The 16,989-nt window shown below is 38.7% G+C and overlaps 2 protein-coding genes across 5 annotated transcripts; both read right to left on the bottom strand.

Annotated features, from left to right (window-relative positions):
* Window positions 1-464: 464 nt before the first annotated feature.
* On the bottom strand, window positions 465-4,829 carry LOC111796554 (Galactosyltransferase family protein). 4 transcript variants are annotated; one of them, XR_015421402.1, is made up of 8 exons: window positions 4,310-4,829; window positions 3,737-3,889; window positions 3,583-3,665; window positions 3,398-3,497; window positions 2,143-2,256; window positions 1,628-1,685; window positions 1,404-1,546; window positions 465-946 (listed from the first exon to the last, which is right to left on the bottom strand). XR_015421402.1 is itself a non-coding variant. In XM_023679226.2 (7 exons), the coding sequence occupies exons 1-7, from the start codon at window positions 4,672-4,674 to the stop codon at window positions 855-857; spliced, it is 1,050 nt and encodes a 349-aa protein (XP_023534994.1). In that variant the 5' UTR covers window positions 4,675-4,826; the 3' UTR covers window positions 465-854. The 4 variants fall into 4 exon arrangements, 2 of the variants coding, with proteins under 2 accessions (XP_023534994.1, XP_086980825.1); XR_002815375.2 differs by having other exon boundaries at window positions 1,652-1,685; XM_023679226.2 differs by lacking the exon at window positions 1,628-1,685 and having other exon boundaries at window positions 4,310-4,826.
* Window positions 4,830-5,788: 959 nt separating this feature from the next.
* On the bottom strand, window positions 5,789-15,088 carry ROS4 (Acyl-CoA N-acyltransferase with RING/FYVE/PHD-type zinc finger protein). The gene is given in 10 exon segments (XM_023680228.2): window positions 5,789-6,035; window positions 6,038-6,360; window positions 6,442-6,646; window positions 6,824-6,923; window positions 7,625-7,711; window positions 9,077-9,318; window positions 9,415-9,497; window positions 10,699-10,822; window positions 10,979-13,934; window positions 14,693-15,088. Coding segments are annotated over 9 exon segments (4,131 nt in total). The 5' UTR covers window positions 13,856-13,934; window positions 14,693-15,088; the 3' UTR covers window positions 5,789-5,945.
* Between the last annotated feature and the right edge of the window lie 1,901 nt (window positions 15,089-16,989).

Genomic DNA, 16,989 nt, shown 5'->3' with positions numbered 1-16,989 from the left:
TACAATTCCTACTCCAATTTAATATAAATGACCCTAAAAAAGGGGCAATGGGAGCATAATTTGTATATAGAATGAGCAAATGATTGAGCTCATCATTAAGCAAACCTTTCATTTCCACTTGGTTACCTTGAGCTGCACTCTCCATTCAACTTCGACATTAATGATTTCCAAATCCATTAAGATATTGGTTGCTTTCAAGTCAAACCCAGCTTTCTACATTTTCTAATAATTCACAAATAATAACAATAATCCGAAAAGATTACCCTTTCGTTGTCCTCCTTGTATACAAGGTTGAGTAGTTGTAACACACCAAGTCCACCGCTAGCAGATATTGTTTATTTGAGCTTTTCCTTTCGGGCTTTCTCTCAAGGTTTTTAAAACGTGTCTGCTAGGAAGAGGTTTCCACACCCTTGTAAAGAATGTTTCGTTCCCCTCCCCAACCGATGTGAGATACCATAGTAGCCTTGTTCCTAAGCCTCGAACCATTTTGTTCATTCTCTTTGGTAACTCTATAAAGAAATGCAATGGTAAAGTTCAATCTACTTCACAGAAAGTGAGTTACAAAATGGGTTTCAGAAGGTGGGCAAAGTGAATGAAAGAATGAAATGATGCCTAAAGGACATTAAGCCTTAAATACCAAGGAATGAAGAACTAATCTGTTCATATACTATTGCTCTCTTTCTAAACCCACCCCCTGGAACCAGGAAGAATATGCAATCAAATCAGATAGATATCTTTTCTAAAAATACATGTTCAGAAGATTAAAGGGGGTGAAACTGACGTTATATGGTCGGGAGACTAAACAGCAAGCTCCCAGGCGGGCGCTGCTCGACTCCAGTGAGAAACGGGGATTCTCATGAATCATCATCAGACGCTAAAGTAGGGCTCTTTGTACAGCTTTCTTGATTGTGAAGTTCCAACAATTTCTTTTCTGGATTACAAAGTCCTGAAGAATAAAACATTGATTTTACAGGACAATCTTTTCAGAAACCAGCTCAAACTTCTCATCCAATGGTGTAATGATTGATATTGCATTGCAAATAAGCCAATGTTAAATGTCACAGTATAAATTGTCTTTCAAGTTTCACTTGAAAAGTTAGCATTTGATTTGAAAATGTAAAGATCTATCGAATCGATATCCAAGATGCTGTTTAAGTTAGCATACAAGCACCTCAATTATTCTCACCAGACAACTTTTCAATTCCTACCGTATTAGGTTGCTAGAAAAACTTGTAGGATATATCCTAGGTAGACCATAACCGAGGCTTAGACTCATTTCCTCTAAGCCATTAGTTATTACGTTCGTTCTTATCGACAACTAAAACGACTTACAGTGGTTAGCACAAGTTACTAGATGATGACAGTAAGGTGTTTGATATAGTGGTTAGCACTACAATACCAACCTGAACACTTGGGAATATCCCATACTGCAATAGATGTTGGCGTACAGTCCGGTTCACAGAGTGCTTTTTCGTTCTCGTGATTAACATTCATAGCGAGCATCCAAGCGCCTATTGTTACATCCTCATTGCTGAACATCCGGAAACTACAATTTTCATGAAATTGGACACATTATATACAACATAGAGATTGAAACAGACAACAACAAACCAAAATATCAAACTACTCTTTTTTCAATATCATGACTTGCTTTTCTCAGCGACAACGACACAGAATTTCCATGCCTGGAGAAATTTAGAAATCTTAAATTAGTTTTACTCAAAAGCTGCAGACGAACGGAAAAAGAAGAGAGAGACCAATGCAAGAAGATCAATATCAACACTAGTATGGTTGATAAAACTTGGAAAGCAATCAACTCAAAGATCTCCATACAAGTACAGGCTCCACAGATAAACTTTGTATTCAGATATTACAGACACGGTTAGGAATCACGACTCTCCACAATGGTATGATATTGTCCACTTTGAGCATAAGCTCTCATGGCTTTGATTTGGGCTTCCCCAAAAGGCCTCATACCAATGGAGATAGTATTCCTCACTTACAAATCCATGATTTTGCACTAAATTAACCAATGTGGGACTCACTCTCAATAACCTCAACAGATATTGGAGATGGGTTTAAAGAACGAAATGAACACTTGAAGTCCACAAAAGGTTGGAAGCTTTAGAGAAATAAACTTGCCTATCATTTTTAAGAGCAACCAAGCTTGCAACAACGTCCGCAGAAAGGATATATATTGGACCATAGGCATGAAAAAAGTACTCATTCCCAAGCAAAGGAGACAGTGGCTCGTACCTGCAAAAATTAATCAGTATGAACATGTTACTAATCAAACAAAATGGAAGTAATCAATAGGAATCATCAAAACTCAAATGCAATCTGGAATCCATAGGATAAAAGATGATACGATACCTCTTGCAGTGTTATAAACTATATGAACTTTGGTACATATGCACCATTTTTCTCTTGGCTATTGAATGTTATATGTTACTATTACCAACTTACCACTAACACTAGCATACACATCAAGAAATTTAATCCGTAAATTTTTAGTCTACAGCAAAAAGATTCTGATCTATTGTTCTCAAATGGAAGTTATGATCAATCGGAATATTGTTTCCCTCCTATTTTAGCACTTCAGTCCTAGTTTACAGAACAAGTTCGTCGTAATCAAATGGCTTAGGGGCTTCCTTCCTGTTGAACAAGATAAATTGTGGCATAACATTCTTGCTAGTACAATTGCTCAGACGTGGTTGAAGTATGGTAATTATAGTTAACAAGGTCGGTAAGTGCTTGGGGTCTTCCACAGTACCACTTCCTCTATCAAAACCAAAAATCCATACTGGTGTTGTACTAATCTTTAAGCTGAAAAATCGAAAAAGGATCAGATTTTGGATCTCTACACAGTCTCTGTGTGAACCTTCTTCTCCAGCATTATTAAGTTTTAGCACAAAAAAAATGCCTGATTTTAAATTCCTGGGGCAGTGCTCTTATGGGATAGTCCCTTTCATTTAGATATCAGGATAAAATTTAGGCTCTTGCTAGTTCATAATTTTTTGTTTGCCTCCCCTCTCCCACCTGCCTATTCCATGAGGAGTTTTGTGACCCCAACACCAATGAATTCCATCCCGAGGTTGAAGGCTCGAAACTTGAACCTCAGCTATAATCACACTGAAAGTCTTGAATCTAACCAACAACACTATGGTGCATGCTTCCCTCTCTTAAACCTTAATATTTTTAAGTTAACCTAAAATCAAACCAAAGAACAATATATTTGAACTTCCATTATTAGCTTCACACTCATTTCATCGGATGCAGCAGCAATATGTTAACAAATAACACAAGGGAAAGAAGAGCTGATCCGCTCAGATAAAGAAGTATAGAACACAACAAAATTAGTAAGGTTACATAGAAAAGACCAACGAAAAGAACAGACCATTTCAACTTAGGATCTGTGAAAACTGGGCCTTTTTTCATGCAGCCAATGTAAGTTTGAGGGTGCGAGCGTTCTTTAGCCAGTAGAAGTGAAAGGCGATCTAGCAAGATGAACCAACTGTATCAAATTCTAAAGATATCATAGTGATCTGCAAATAAATAATCCATTTCAACAAATGAAGTTACCTGGCCTTAAATATATATCATCATCAGCTTTGACGTAAAAATCAGAATCATATAGTGCATATGCAGCTTTAAAGAATGCTAACCTATAATTTAAGAATAAAAGATCAGTCATGCCAAAGTAAAGGGAATCAAATTTTCGTTCGTTCATACTAACGTTTTATAAGGTAGCTTACTATACTCTTCTTCAATATCCAATAGCACAAAATCGTCGTACTCTGCTACCTCCTTTTTGAGTTCCAACATTTTCGCCTTGTCGCTTGTCTTTCCAATTATAAACCTGAAAGCTAAGCCAGTGGCTTCTTCCAAACTGGGAGCCACCACTGATGTCAGTGCATAAATTACTACTAGCATAACTATGAATCCAATGAAATACCATATCATTCCCAGAAAGTTGCATCCTGCTAAGTGCATGAATATCCAGAGTTACAAGAAAATCTTGAGCACAAAAGCAAATAGGATAGGTTCTCATCAATAGAACATGGAAAACTAGCGTGTGGTGTGTATTAACTTAATGCTATTGCCCAAATCAAGCAAATACAAATACAAGCATAAAGAATTATACAACAACATTCATCTAGATTCAATACGTAAAGATAAAACCTAGAGCATAAGTCATGGCAGGATCCAGATCAGCGCAAGCCTACGAATTCTAGTTCAAAATGCCAACCAAGATTCACAAAACATCCGTACATAACAATTTGAATCACGAACAAGATAGAAACGATACCGTTGAAGCCCTTCCCGATCAGAAGGCAACCATGTCTTCCTCAAAGAACGCCGCCGACCAGCAGATGCAAACCCAGTTTGGATCCCTACAAACCCCATCACTTTATAGCGCTTCACATCGCTACCAGTTCCTCCAGTACCACCACCAGAACCGGCCGCTCTGTCCCAAACAACTTTGACAGTCGTCGGCACACGGTTGGAACAACTATATCCGAGGCGAGGAGTGAAAAAAGAGGTCAGTCCGAAGATGAAACCGGAAATGCCAAAGAGGAGACAAGAGCAGAGAAGGAGCACCGATGATCTGCAAGAGTAGAATGGAGAAGAGGACGAGTGGCGCGCGTGAAAGAGCTTAGGCGAGGAAGGCATGGCGTGAAGCTAAGCGTTGAAGAAAGCCCGAATTGAGCTTCGGATTACATCGAATCGAAGGAAAAACGAAGAAGATGAATCATTTTTATGTGACAGTTTCAGTTTCAGAGACAGACTCCGACTCAGTGAAACTCTAAAGGGTCCCTCTAGTTTTTTTTTTTTTTTTTTTTTCATTTTTATAAAACCGTTAAATATTGTTCAAGTTATCCCTATTAGATATGGTTCATTTTAGCCCGTTAGATATTGTTCATTCATTTTAGCGCCTGTATTGTTGTCAAATGTTATGTCTTGACATGAAGAAAAGGGCAACATGTAACAGCCAAAGTCTATCACGGGTAAATATTATTCGTTTTGGCCCGTTAGGTATCGTTGTCAGTTTGACATAGACATCAAGATAGGCAAAGTTTCACACCTTTATAAAGAATGCTCTAGGGAGACGGACATCAAGATAGACATGAAGGACAAAGATAGGCTTGTTGAAAAGTCGAGTAGGGCCCCGGGCCTTAACCTCAAAAGTCGGAGTTTCAGAAAGAATTTGGGAGGACGACCTTGCTGCAAAGAGGCAGCCGAGTTCGAGTGGGGGAGAGCCGAATTAATAGGTCTCTCACCCCGTAAAGGTGCTCCAACATGCGAGCACACGTGTATTCCTTGAGCCATCACCTTGTGCCCCACATCTCCACCCCAACGTCCTCTAGGGAGAGGTTCCAGACCCTCATAAGAAATGTTTCATTCTCCTCTCTAACCCATATGGGATCTCACAACCCACTCCCTTGAGGGTCCAACATCCTCATTGGCACACCGATCAGTGTCTAACTCTGATACCATTTGTAATGGTTCAAACCAACCGCTAGCAGACATTGTCCGTACTAAAAAAAAAAAGAAGAAAAATTCAATCAAGCAAGCATATGCAAAGAAAACAGTTTTGTTTATATAGGATGATCAGATTTGATCTGTTAATGATGATGCTGTTTTCAAGCTACAAAAAGATATGCTTCATCATACATACATACATACATACATACATAACCTATACATACATACATACATACATACATACATACATACATACATACATACATACATACATACATACATACATACATACATACATACATACATACATAACCTGATGATCCTATCCTACATTCAAAAAAAACCAAACTTGGTCATTCATTCCCTATCTTAGAAAATTCATGTTCACTGGACAGCTTTCAAAAATGGTCCTGCAAACTCCTTTCCTCTTTTAACTCCAACTCCTCTAAACCTTGTTTTTAACTAAAAGTTAGAACACCAGCTTCTACAAATCCCGCCCTACCGACTGCACGAACCCCATCCCAGCTCTTTCCTTCTGTAAGCTGAACGTGTCACGTTCCGTGCCAACGACTTCTACTTCTAACGACTCGTTCCCCTCGTGGATGCGTGTTTCACTTGCAGCACCAACTTCGTCAGTGCAACACTTTCCTCCATCATGTTCTTGTTCTTGTTGTACAGACTGAATAGATTTCTGTCCTGAACAAGTATCCATTCCATTTGTTGTTGTCGATGGACTCATCGGAGCTGGATTCCCTTCGCGATCGTCCATCGTCTTTTCACCATCATGTTCTTGCAATTCTTCAAACGTTAAACGTTTCATTTCCGTTCTAGAACATGCTTTTTCAGAATCACATTCTTGTTTCGAACGAATTCCTGGTTTAGTTGATTTGTTCGAGTTCGAGTTAAATTAATATAGCAGATGAGAGTCTAGTATAGGGAACAAATGACACTTGCCTTGTGTTGTCTCTGTATTTTGGCCACTTACATATAAGGCCTTTTTTAGTAGTAATGTTCCAGGGAACACCATCAAATTGAACCTGTGAAGACTTTGTTTCTCATCATCTTCCACAGGTATGAACCCAAAACCTTCAGTCCATGTCTCTACTAGACTAGGAATTGCAGCTATCACAAGCTTTTTCACCTTAAAAGACAATAGCATCTGGAACGCCCACGAAAACGACGACGTAAGGAGACTTCGACAGAAAAAGCTACATTTATTACCATATAGCAAACTAAAAAATCGAAGTGTTACGACCAGCATGAATATGAACTTTCAAACAACTAAGTGACCAGAGAAGACCCGAAAAGCATCGCAATAGCGGACCAGGAAAAATACCTCTTCTATAGCATTCAGTAGGCGCCTACACATTCCCTGGCGACGATATTTACTACACGTTGCAATCAGGGGCATCTCAGCCAGTTCTGATCCATGTACCCTGCAACGAGAAAGTCCGAATAAAAGTGGAGAATATGTACGTGTATAATTGTAATAGATCACAAACAGTTAGAACCGTCTAATCCAATACCGAAAATACTCTTTGAGAAAGCAATAAAAAGTACAAGCTCAAAAGTTACTAGTTACTACTAAGCCAACAAGAATCACACAACAAAATCGACACCATTGTCTTTTTCTTAATATCCCCGAATGTTCGGAAAGCTTGAAAAGCTTGAGCACACCTCAAATATTCTCAAAGGGCTGTTCGTAGTTCCTACTAGTATCTATTAGTAAGCTATTCAAGGCAGACAATCCATTCGAGCTAGTTATAGCCCATCTAATATGCCAACAATCGTAGGCTAATGGTACAAGTAATAACATCTTCAAGCCCGTATAAGCTAAGGCAAGGAACGGATTAGATGGTTGCTCTCTTCCCTTTATCAGTCAGATATATGGGAAGAAAGGTCTCTAAAGTCTCTCGGCTTTCCAAGTCTTTTTGGTTTTTCTCCCCCGTTTCTAAGATGTAGTAAGAACAAAATAACTCTAAGAGATCGTAGTCTTTTATAATCTTAGGTAGGTGACCACCATGACTTGAAATCATTCTCACAAAACCGTTCATTATTGACATCGACGCTTGCTTATTGACCATTAGACTAATGCATGGTGGTTAATATTGGTATAAAAAGGAATAATTTAGGGTACCTGATAGAAGCTACACATAGCAGCACATCATCTTTCTCTAGTATTACGGTGTAAAATCCATGAAAGTCGAGACGAGGAAAACTAGACCTGCATATCACATCAGACAACAGAACGAATTTGAGTATAGATATTTCTGTGAATGATTTAGCAGATGATGAAGCAGAAAACTGCCAGCCAAAACAGGTACTTGGTCAGGCAATAGCAACTTAAAAGTATTGACTTATAAAAACATTCATTGTCTTAAACACTTGCCACAAAATTTAACAAATGAAATAATAAAGAAAGAAAGGGTACTCAAGGCTTCGCCCACTTTCTGGCCAAGAGTGCACCCGTGAAAGGTTTATTAGGTTGAGCTCGCCATTGAGGGTTGGCCTTACAGGAGATCGAGCAGCCTTTATTTCCCTGCCTGGTATGCTTTACCACTTATATCCGAGAGGCCTCGAAAGCGATTCACTTATGAAAGACTACAGAATGTTCTTGTAAATTATGGCCAATACCATGTATATAAGCAGTAATTTCAAATCTCGAGGTTAAGCGTACTCTACCAACTTTACGTAAGGTAACCACTTAGAGAACGTGGAGCCTTTCTTTCTCGGTCGTCTGTGTTTCTTTCTTTAAGAGAAAATGAAAGAATACACAAGGATCCAAAAAGTCAAGCCTTAAAGGGAGCCCAGTAAAGAAAGGGACTCCAGTTGTGCAAGATCCTAACAAAACAACTAATGAAGGCAACTTTCTCTAAAGCCGATCAATAGTGTTAACTCGTCCCGTGTAAAGCCTATCAGATAAAGAACTTAACCTTTGTTGGAACCTTAATCTTCTACGGAGCATAAAGACAAAACTCCTAACAGGAGAAGGGACCATCAGACAACGAAAGAATGAACTGCAGAGAAGCCCCATAAGGGTTAAGGCACATGCTTGGAGGCCAAAATGGCCACTTTGGGTCACCTTGGGTCACTTTGGGTCAATTAGTTCTTCCTTACTGTTTCTCTCTTTTCAAAATCCCTACAAAATTCCTTGGACCCATAGATTGTATTTGTGAGATCCCACATCGGTTAGGGAGGAGGACGAAGCATTCTTTATAAGGGTGTGGAAACCTCTCCCTAGCAGACGCATTTTAGAAATTCTTGAGGGGAGGTCCAGAAGAAAAAGCCCAAAGAGGACAAAATTTGCTAGCGGTGGGCTTGGGATGTTACAGTATTAGAACTCCATTTGGAACGGTGCTTGAGTTGTTAAAGGTGGGCCTTGTTGGTTTCCTATAGTTTCAGGCCGTCTTTGAGTAGAATCTTTGAAAGAGGGGAATAACGCGCCTCCTTCCGTGGCGTTGGGAGGTTTACTTACAATGAAAATGTTCTTTGTACAAAGGTAACCATAAATAAAAATGGTATTTCCCACAGTACTCCATTCAATATAAAAAGTAAGTTTCTTATCAAGAAAGAAAAAGAAGGTACTAACTTCCAGCTGTACACCAGATGTGGTATCATATCTATTCCTGTTCTTGGATCTACCATGGATAAAAAGCATTCCTCCATGATGGTAAGAGCCACTACTAATCTGGAATTGCACTCTGCCATCATAGCTAAGCGTGAGGTAGACAGAATTTTCTGTTCATTATGAATGCATCTAAGAAGCATCCATGAAAACCCGTTTGCACACTCATTAATCAATCCAAGTCGTGACTGAAGACCAGCATAAATCTGCACACATCAGTGAACGACATTATGTAAATACCGACAATAGATGGTCACAACCAGGAAAAACTACGTAAATAAAGAAGAGTAATGCAAAAATACCGTCTGGCAACTCGCACTACAGAACCAAATATGAGATCCTACTCCCGGATCGATGTCTTTTTGTTTCAGGCATTGCCCATGATCTGTTTAAACAATTATTTGTTAGAAGGATGAGATACCCCATGTTCAGGAGTTCCCTCATAAGAAGAACTCAAAGCTCAAACAGCCAACGATCGATACGAAGATTATCATTGATGAGTCAATAGTGTTTCCACTACAAGGTAATTAAATGAAGTGTTTAGCCTATAAGAAAGATAGGATTTCACTGCTCTAAAAAATAACCTTAATAAAGTTTATATGAAAAAAAGGAACATAGGGACCCCTATACAAAATAAATGAACTACAGGGTGAATTCATGCAGCAAAATAAATGATTAACTACAGATATGAGGATTTTGAAGACAGGGCTCTATAATGGAATGTCTATGATTCTTCTGCCAAGTTATGGTCTTAGGAGCAGACGCAACGAGAAGTTCTCAAAGCATCTGTTCACCACTTGCATGCACCCTGCTAGACGTTGTTAGGAACAAGAGACCTCCACAATGATATGATATGGTCAACTTTGAGCATAGCCTCTCTTGGGTTTGCTTTTGATTTCTTCAAACGCCTCATACTAATGGAGATAGTGCTCCTTATATACCCATTATTTTTACCTTACTTAACCAATGTGGGACTTCAACAATCCTCTCCTTGAACAAAGTATCATTGACTCCCCCTTAAATAGTCATCTATCCATCAGGCACTATCCAGTCATCCTTTTCTCGGGAGCACATTGCTAGTTCAATAGAGTTCTACCACGGATCTTAGCAATGACTACACCTTTGAGGTTCACAACTTCTTTGTTTAACAAATGAGGATTCTATTGACATGGCTAAGGGCATAACCTCTACAATAGTATGATATTGTCCATTTGAAACACTGTGTGCGAGAAACATGACAGTTTTCTGATAGGATAAAGGCCGTAAACTGGTCATCGAATTTCAAGTTCCAAAAAGAGTAATTTATGTAATTATGACCTAACTATGGTACTTGCAGCTCCTCTGCTTTTTGTTTGCCTCCTTTTAGCAGAAGACAATATGTATGCTGCCCTACAATAAACAAATTACGGCTCTAAAAAATTCAACAATCTACCGTCTTAGGAACGTTTTGTCGATTTCTCAAGGAAATCCAGTAACGGATTATCCCTGCAGAAATCGGCATGCAAGATCAAAAAATATAAAGAAAAAAAATTAATCAAATGCAATAAAAATAAACATAAACAATTCTAGGTAGGCGTAGGAATTACACTTTTGCTCGCACTGGGAACATTTTAGTGCATCAGAAGAACTTGAAGTCTCCTCATAATTCACCAGACCACCACATGTCCGGCAAGTACAGTTTAAACAATACCAGTTGCCTTCAGGGAGTTCCTAAAGTTCAAGAGTTGTAGACTTTTTATTGATTATAGAAACTATAGAAAACTGAAAATTAACCGATAACAAAAACCAGCAATCTCGAACTCGGTCGCTTAAGAAGAAAAAAGCTACAATGAGATTCTTACACGTTGAAGGAATGTAGAGACAAACCTGAATTGACAAACAAGAATGATGGAATGTAGAGGGGCAATTATCACAGCATATTAGCTCTCCACCATCGCCACAAATCCCACATGAGTCATCATTTCGATCATCTTCATCGACTCGAACTGTTCGGGTCTTACTTGTCCTTGTCTTATACTCAGTTGACCAGGCCTGAAGCTGGCACAACATGAAAGGCCTCCCAGAGTCCAAGAAAAGATTCAAACACGGGCGATTAAATTTGAAACCAGCGTGATGTTTAAATTCAGATATTGTGAGTAGCTCACTGCAGCAATTGCAGACGATGCCGTCTCCGGTGATTCTACCATATTTAACCACACTGTCATCCTTGGGGCTTTGGTATTGGATTATATCATTTGAGGATATAACCCCAGCATCTAGCAACCATGACAATACTGTTCTAGCCCCGATCGCATACCACTTGCCATCTTTATAATTCTTTTCCCCATTACCCAAGCTTCTTAGGAGTAACTTACAGCTCCTCTTTTGACTTTTGCAGTTCATTTTTGCTCTAGATTTTAAGTATTTTCTTATATGGGAAAATCCGATAGCGCTTGAGTTGACATCTTTGTTTCTAATTATGGCCGAAACTAATAGGTCGTCATCTTCAATTTGACATTCATTCAATTTCTTCTTTCTGGTTTTTGAACCTCTAAGACTGTCAAATTTCTTTTTGAACTTTGAACCTTTCCTCTCAGAATGGCATGAAATAGGACTGAGAAACGAGCTCTTCTCATGACTGTCCACGTTTTTAGTATCAGCTATATGGGACTTCTGGTCTTCTATCATGTCCAACTGAGAGCAATCAGTTTTCTTTCCTGGAGTCGCACTCACAATATCGATCTGCAGTGGCAAGGTAGGGTTAATTTCAGATATCTTTTTACACTTTCGACGCCCTTTCTTCTTCGAAGTAGAATGTATGGCAGAAACTTTATTCTCGGTTTTGAACTTTGAAGCTGAAAAGTGCAGCCCACCTTCCTCATTTTGTGTCGACTTCTCTACAACGCCTGAGGCACAAGAATGAGATAGGTCATCACTTGTATAGTTCGAATAGTCATTCAGAGATTCTTCCAAACTATTTTCCGCCTTATCATCGAGTGGGACTTCGACTTTTTTTTCTTCTCCTAGGGAACATGTTAGTACATGTTTCACCAATTCATTAGGCTTTTCAACTTGATTTTCAGAGCTGTGTTCATCCAAACAATGCAAAGTACTATCCTCATCAGGAGATGTAGTGCCAGAAATTCTGACAACGTTGTCTGAATTTCCCGATGGAACAGGACAGTCCGCCAGACATCTAGGTTTGCAAGTTATATCCTCACTGTCTATCTTGCATCCAGGTTCATTGCAATGACTGCCCGTGCAATTCGGACCATTCACCAACCTAGGGACATAATTAGACACCCTTGTCGAAAGCTTCATTGTTGCATCTTCTGTATGCGCATAGTAATTGGAGAAAATTGTATCACAGGCTTGTTCATCAAAAGCACAATTGCCTCCATCGAGATCTTTTAACACGGCCTCTGTCAATGCACTCTTGGCAGATGGTGATTGTTCACGTAGCGGTGATGCATTTTTGTCAGCAGATAGACTACAAATACTACTATCTTCATTTGTTAATGTCACAAAAGTATCGGTCTTATTGTTCCCATTAACCCCAATACTACAAGAAGCTCTAACTAAATCTCCCTTCCTAAGTGTACCGATCTTTCGGTAAATGAACACAACTACCACATAGGGATCGAGAATAACCCAGCAATGAGCCAATGAAGTTGTACCTCCTAATTGATTCATTTCCTTCCCGACCTGTAACAACGTGTCAGAAAGATCAAACAAGAATTGATGAATGCCAGTCCATTCCTTGCTGCCAACTTCCTTCACGAAACTACATCTATCAGCAAAGAGGAGTTCACCACAAACCCTCCAAGCCTTGGAAAATTCACGAATCGTCCTTCCCTGGGGTGATCTATAAACTGTTTCCATATAACGCCTGCAAGGTCTTTTGACCCTTTCGATAGACCATCCAGCTGCAATAAATAGGTGAACGACATGATAGTGGAGAAGAGGACGGGGATCTCTTTTCAAATCTGTCATCAACGAAGTGTCCAGTTCTGGACATTGAAGTTTCATTTGTCCTACCACCAGTTGTAGTGGAGATCCGAACTGCTCGTTGAGTGTATCAGAAGGACTTGCAACCAACAGCCTGGTCATGGAGCTCTCTTGGGAAACAGGCGAAGCACTAACTTTATCCACCATACTCGGTTCATCATTACCTTCTAAATTTAACGATGTTCGTTTGGAGGCATCAGGTTCACCCCGGGTACTGTCTCTTTCTACAAAGTGCTTTAGCCGATAGCAACTTGAAATAATACCCCGTCTAGACGATTCTACAATGTGAAACGTAAATGATTCAGAATCACAAACCTCAGCTGGACAGCAACCAGTGGAAACAGGTTCTCCTCTAATATCTGATGATTTCATAACCATAACTAGATCAGGTACAGAATCAGAACGTTCATCAGTTGAACGTTTCATTCGTTTGGCACATGCATTCTCATCATTGCCTTCCACTGGAGTCCATTTGCATGGAAAACTATTAGCAGCAGAACCGGTCCTAACATTCTCAGTAGCATTGTAACATTCATCAAGCTTTACATTCCTCGAGTATAAATGACTGGACACCGTAGAGAGTTCACTACTTGAACATAAAGATGCATCATTAATCTTACAAAGCCCATTTTCATAACCAAATGCCTCGCGAGGACACCTCTCATTGGAACGACTAGCGCTGTTCCCAAAGAAAATTTCCTTAAAGATAATGTCTTCGTTCGGCGATCCCTCAAAGCCATCATCCTGGAAATCCATAAGGCTGGATCAGAAGCCTTCTTAAGCTACCAACCCTCACTTATCCACTTTATGTAAACACTACTTCAAAAGACACGACCTGTAACATAAGAAATCAAACCTTACTTACGAGCATTTAGATAAACAAGAATTGTTACTTAAATCAGCTCCAAAAGAAAGAATGCAAGTCACATAACATCAAACATTGAATGTGGATCCTGTTAGACGAACACGACTCTCCACAATAGTATGATATTGTCCACTTTGAGCATAAGCTCTCATGGTTTTGCTTTGGGCTTCTCCAAAAAGCCTCACACCAATGGAGATAGTATTCTTTGTTTATAAACCCATGATCTACTCTGTTTATAAACCCATGATCATTTCCCAAATTAGCCGACGTGGGACTTTCATCATCCAACAGATACAAGATAGTGAAAGCAATTGGAATGATATCAGTTTCTGTGTATAGGCCTACGTTCTTCGACACTCGGCGTTTCAAATGGAATAGAATATAGAACGAAACGAACATGCATGAGCTACCCATTTCCAACAGGTACTAATGTCAAATTCTCTATTCTAAATCAAAGCAATTAACTCATAAATCATTCAACTACATTAACAGATTCCAGAAATCCGACAAACGAGAAGAACAGAACAAAAAAATTTTTAAAAAAAAACCCGTCCATACCCATTTGCAGAAATCTCATACGGCCAATTGTCAAGAACCGCATGAATCTCATCTCTCCCCACATTCATCCATTTCTAGCTAAATCGAAAATGCATACAGCATCAACATGCAAATGGAATCAAGAATCGAATTAGGGTTAAGAGATTTCAAAATGGAAATGGGTATGGCACCGATTTGAGGGAAGTCGAAGGGAGAATCGGAGCAGCGATTTCCCTGCGCATCATCATCATCATCATCATCTGAAGTATAGCTTCTTCAGGGTTGGTCACCGAGCCATGAAAGCAAGAAAGGTTTGAGAAAGGGAACAGTTCCCCCAAGTACAACAAATGGCAAATCCCAAATCCCTTCTCTCTCACCAAGACCGTTTCTCCTCGCCCCTTTTTCTCTCTCTTCCGCCACTCGGGTTTTCCCCCATTTTTGGGGATTATTTTATAAACCCCAAAGCTTTTGATTTCATTTTCATTCGCACTGAAACTCATTGGATTGAAATGGAGGGAGAATCCATTATCAAAACCCACCTCTTTATATTGTGAAATTGTAATGATTTTGGGTTTGATCGAATGATTTTTGGGTTTCCTTTTTGGGTTTCCTTTTTGGGTTTTTGATTATGATTATTATATCCAATCGGGAGTTCATCCAAATTATTGGAGATAATTGGATTCAATTATTTCATTTCCACCAAAATGCTTGACTTTCAAGGTTGAATGTTACTTCTTCAAAATTGTCTCTAATTATTGGAAAAGGAAGACAAAAAAAGCTGATTCTTTTCCAGAGATAGTAAAAGTTCTTCGTTATTGATGTTAAAATAATATCTCAAATTTTGATGCCTTTATACATCACTTAAATACATCACTTAAAGTATGATTGATGTGATCCATATATACTATTGGCATGAGTATCATAACCGTTGAACTGTAATCATGTTATATTTTGAATCAGTTTAAATCGTAACATTATGAGTAATAAATTGATAATATTTTTAGCCGTTAAATATTCAAATATTCACCCACGTGTTGGAAACATTTGTACCTGTTTTTTAATCATTGGATGCTTATCAAAGCAACTAAGGACAAAACTACATAAATTTGTTAATCGACGGTCAATTTAAGAATAATTCGGACAAATAAGATATTTATTATCATTTAAGTCAACTATGGTAATTTACTTCCTATACTTAATTCAAAATAATGAATTTTTTTTTTGACAAGTCAAATATTTCAACCCTAATTATTTAAATTTTAATATTCTAAAAATATATATATTGAGAATTGCACTTAGTACATGTGGACGGACTACCATTAATAAATTGGAATTTTTTTCGATGTCGAAAAAAATTTCATTTTCTTTATAATTTATTTAATTATGCAAATGATTATAAATGAATAATTTTTACTGACATGTGTGGTGGTTTTAGCAAATATTTTTATGGTATCATAGCGAGATATTGGGTGGTGTGACATGACAGTAAGAATGTTGGACTCCCATGAGGGTCGATTGTGAGATCTCACAGCGGTTAGAGATGGAAACGAAATATTTATAAGTGTGTGGAAACCTCGGCTGACGATAATACGTAACGGGCCAAAACGGATAATATCTGCTAGTAGTGAGCTTGGACTGTTGCAAATGGTATCATAGCCAGACACGAGGCAGCCTATGTAAGGCCAGACACGAGGCAGCCTATGTAAGGACCTAGGCCCACCACTAGCAAATATTGTTTTATTTGAGATTTCCTATCATAGCCAGACACGAGTTTGGGCTGTTGCAAATGGTATCATAGCCAGACACGAGGCGGCCTATGTAAGGACCTAGGCCCACCACTAGCAAATATCCTAGGCCCACCACTAGCAAATATTGTTTTATTTGAGATTTCCTTTTCTGGAGCTAAAGGCCTATGTAAGGACCTAGGCCCACCACTAGCAAATATTGTTTTATTTGAGATTTCCTTTTCTGGAGCTAAAGGCCTATGTAAGGACCTAGGCCCACCAGCAAATATTGTTTTATTTGAGATTTCCCAAGGCCTATGTAAGGACCTAGGCCCACCACTAGCAATTTCCCAAGGCCTATGTAAGGACCTAGGCCCACCACCAGCAAATATTGTTTTATTTGAGATTTCCCACCACTAGCAAATATTGTTTTATTTCCCACCACTAGCAAATATTGTTTTATTTCCCACCACTAGCAAATATTGTTTTATTTGAGATTTCCCACCACTAGCAAATATTGTTTTATTTGAGATTTCCCACCACTAGCAAATATTGTTTTATTTGAGATTTCCCACCACTAGCAAATATTGTTTTATTTGAGATTTCCCACCACTAGCAAATATTGTTTTATTTGAGATTTTCTGGTTGAGATTTCCTGCAAATATTGTTTTATTTTATTTGAGATTTCCTGCAAATATTGTTTTATTTGAGATTTCCCACCACTAGCAAATATTGTTTTATTTGAGATTTCCCACCACTAGCAA

The sequence above is a fragment of the Cucurbita pepo genome, chromosome 6 (assembly GCF_057944985.1).
Source record: "Cucurbita pepo subsp. pepo isolate OVF chromosome 6, ASM5794498v1, whole genome shotgun sequence".
NCBI classification, from domain to species: Eukaryota; Viridiplantae; Streptophyta; class Magnoliopsida; order Cucurbitales; family Cucurbitaceae; genus Cucurbita; species Cucurbita pepo.
This window is presented reverse-complemented; position numbering and strand designations above follow the sequence as displayed.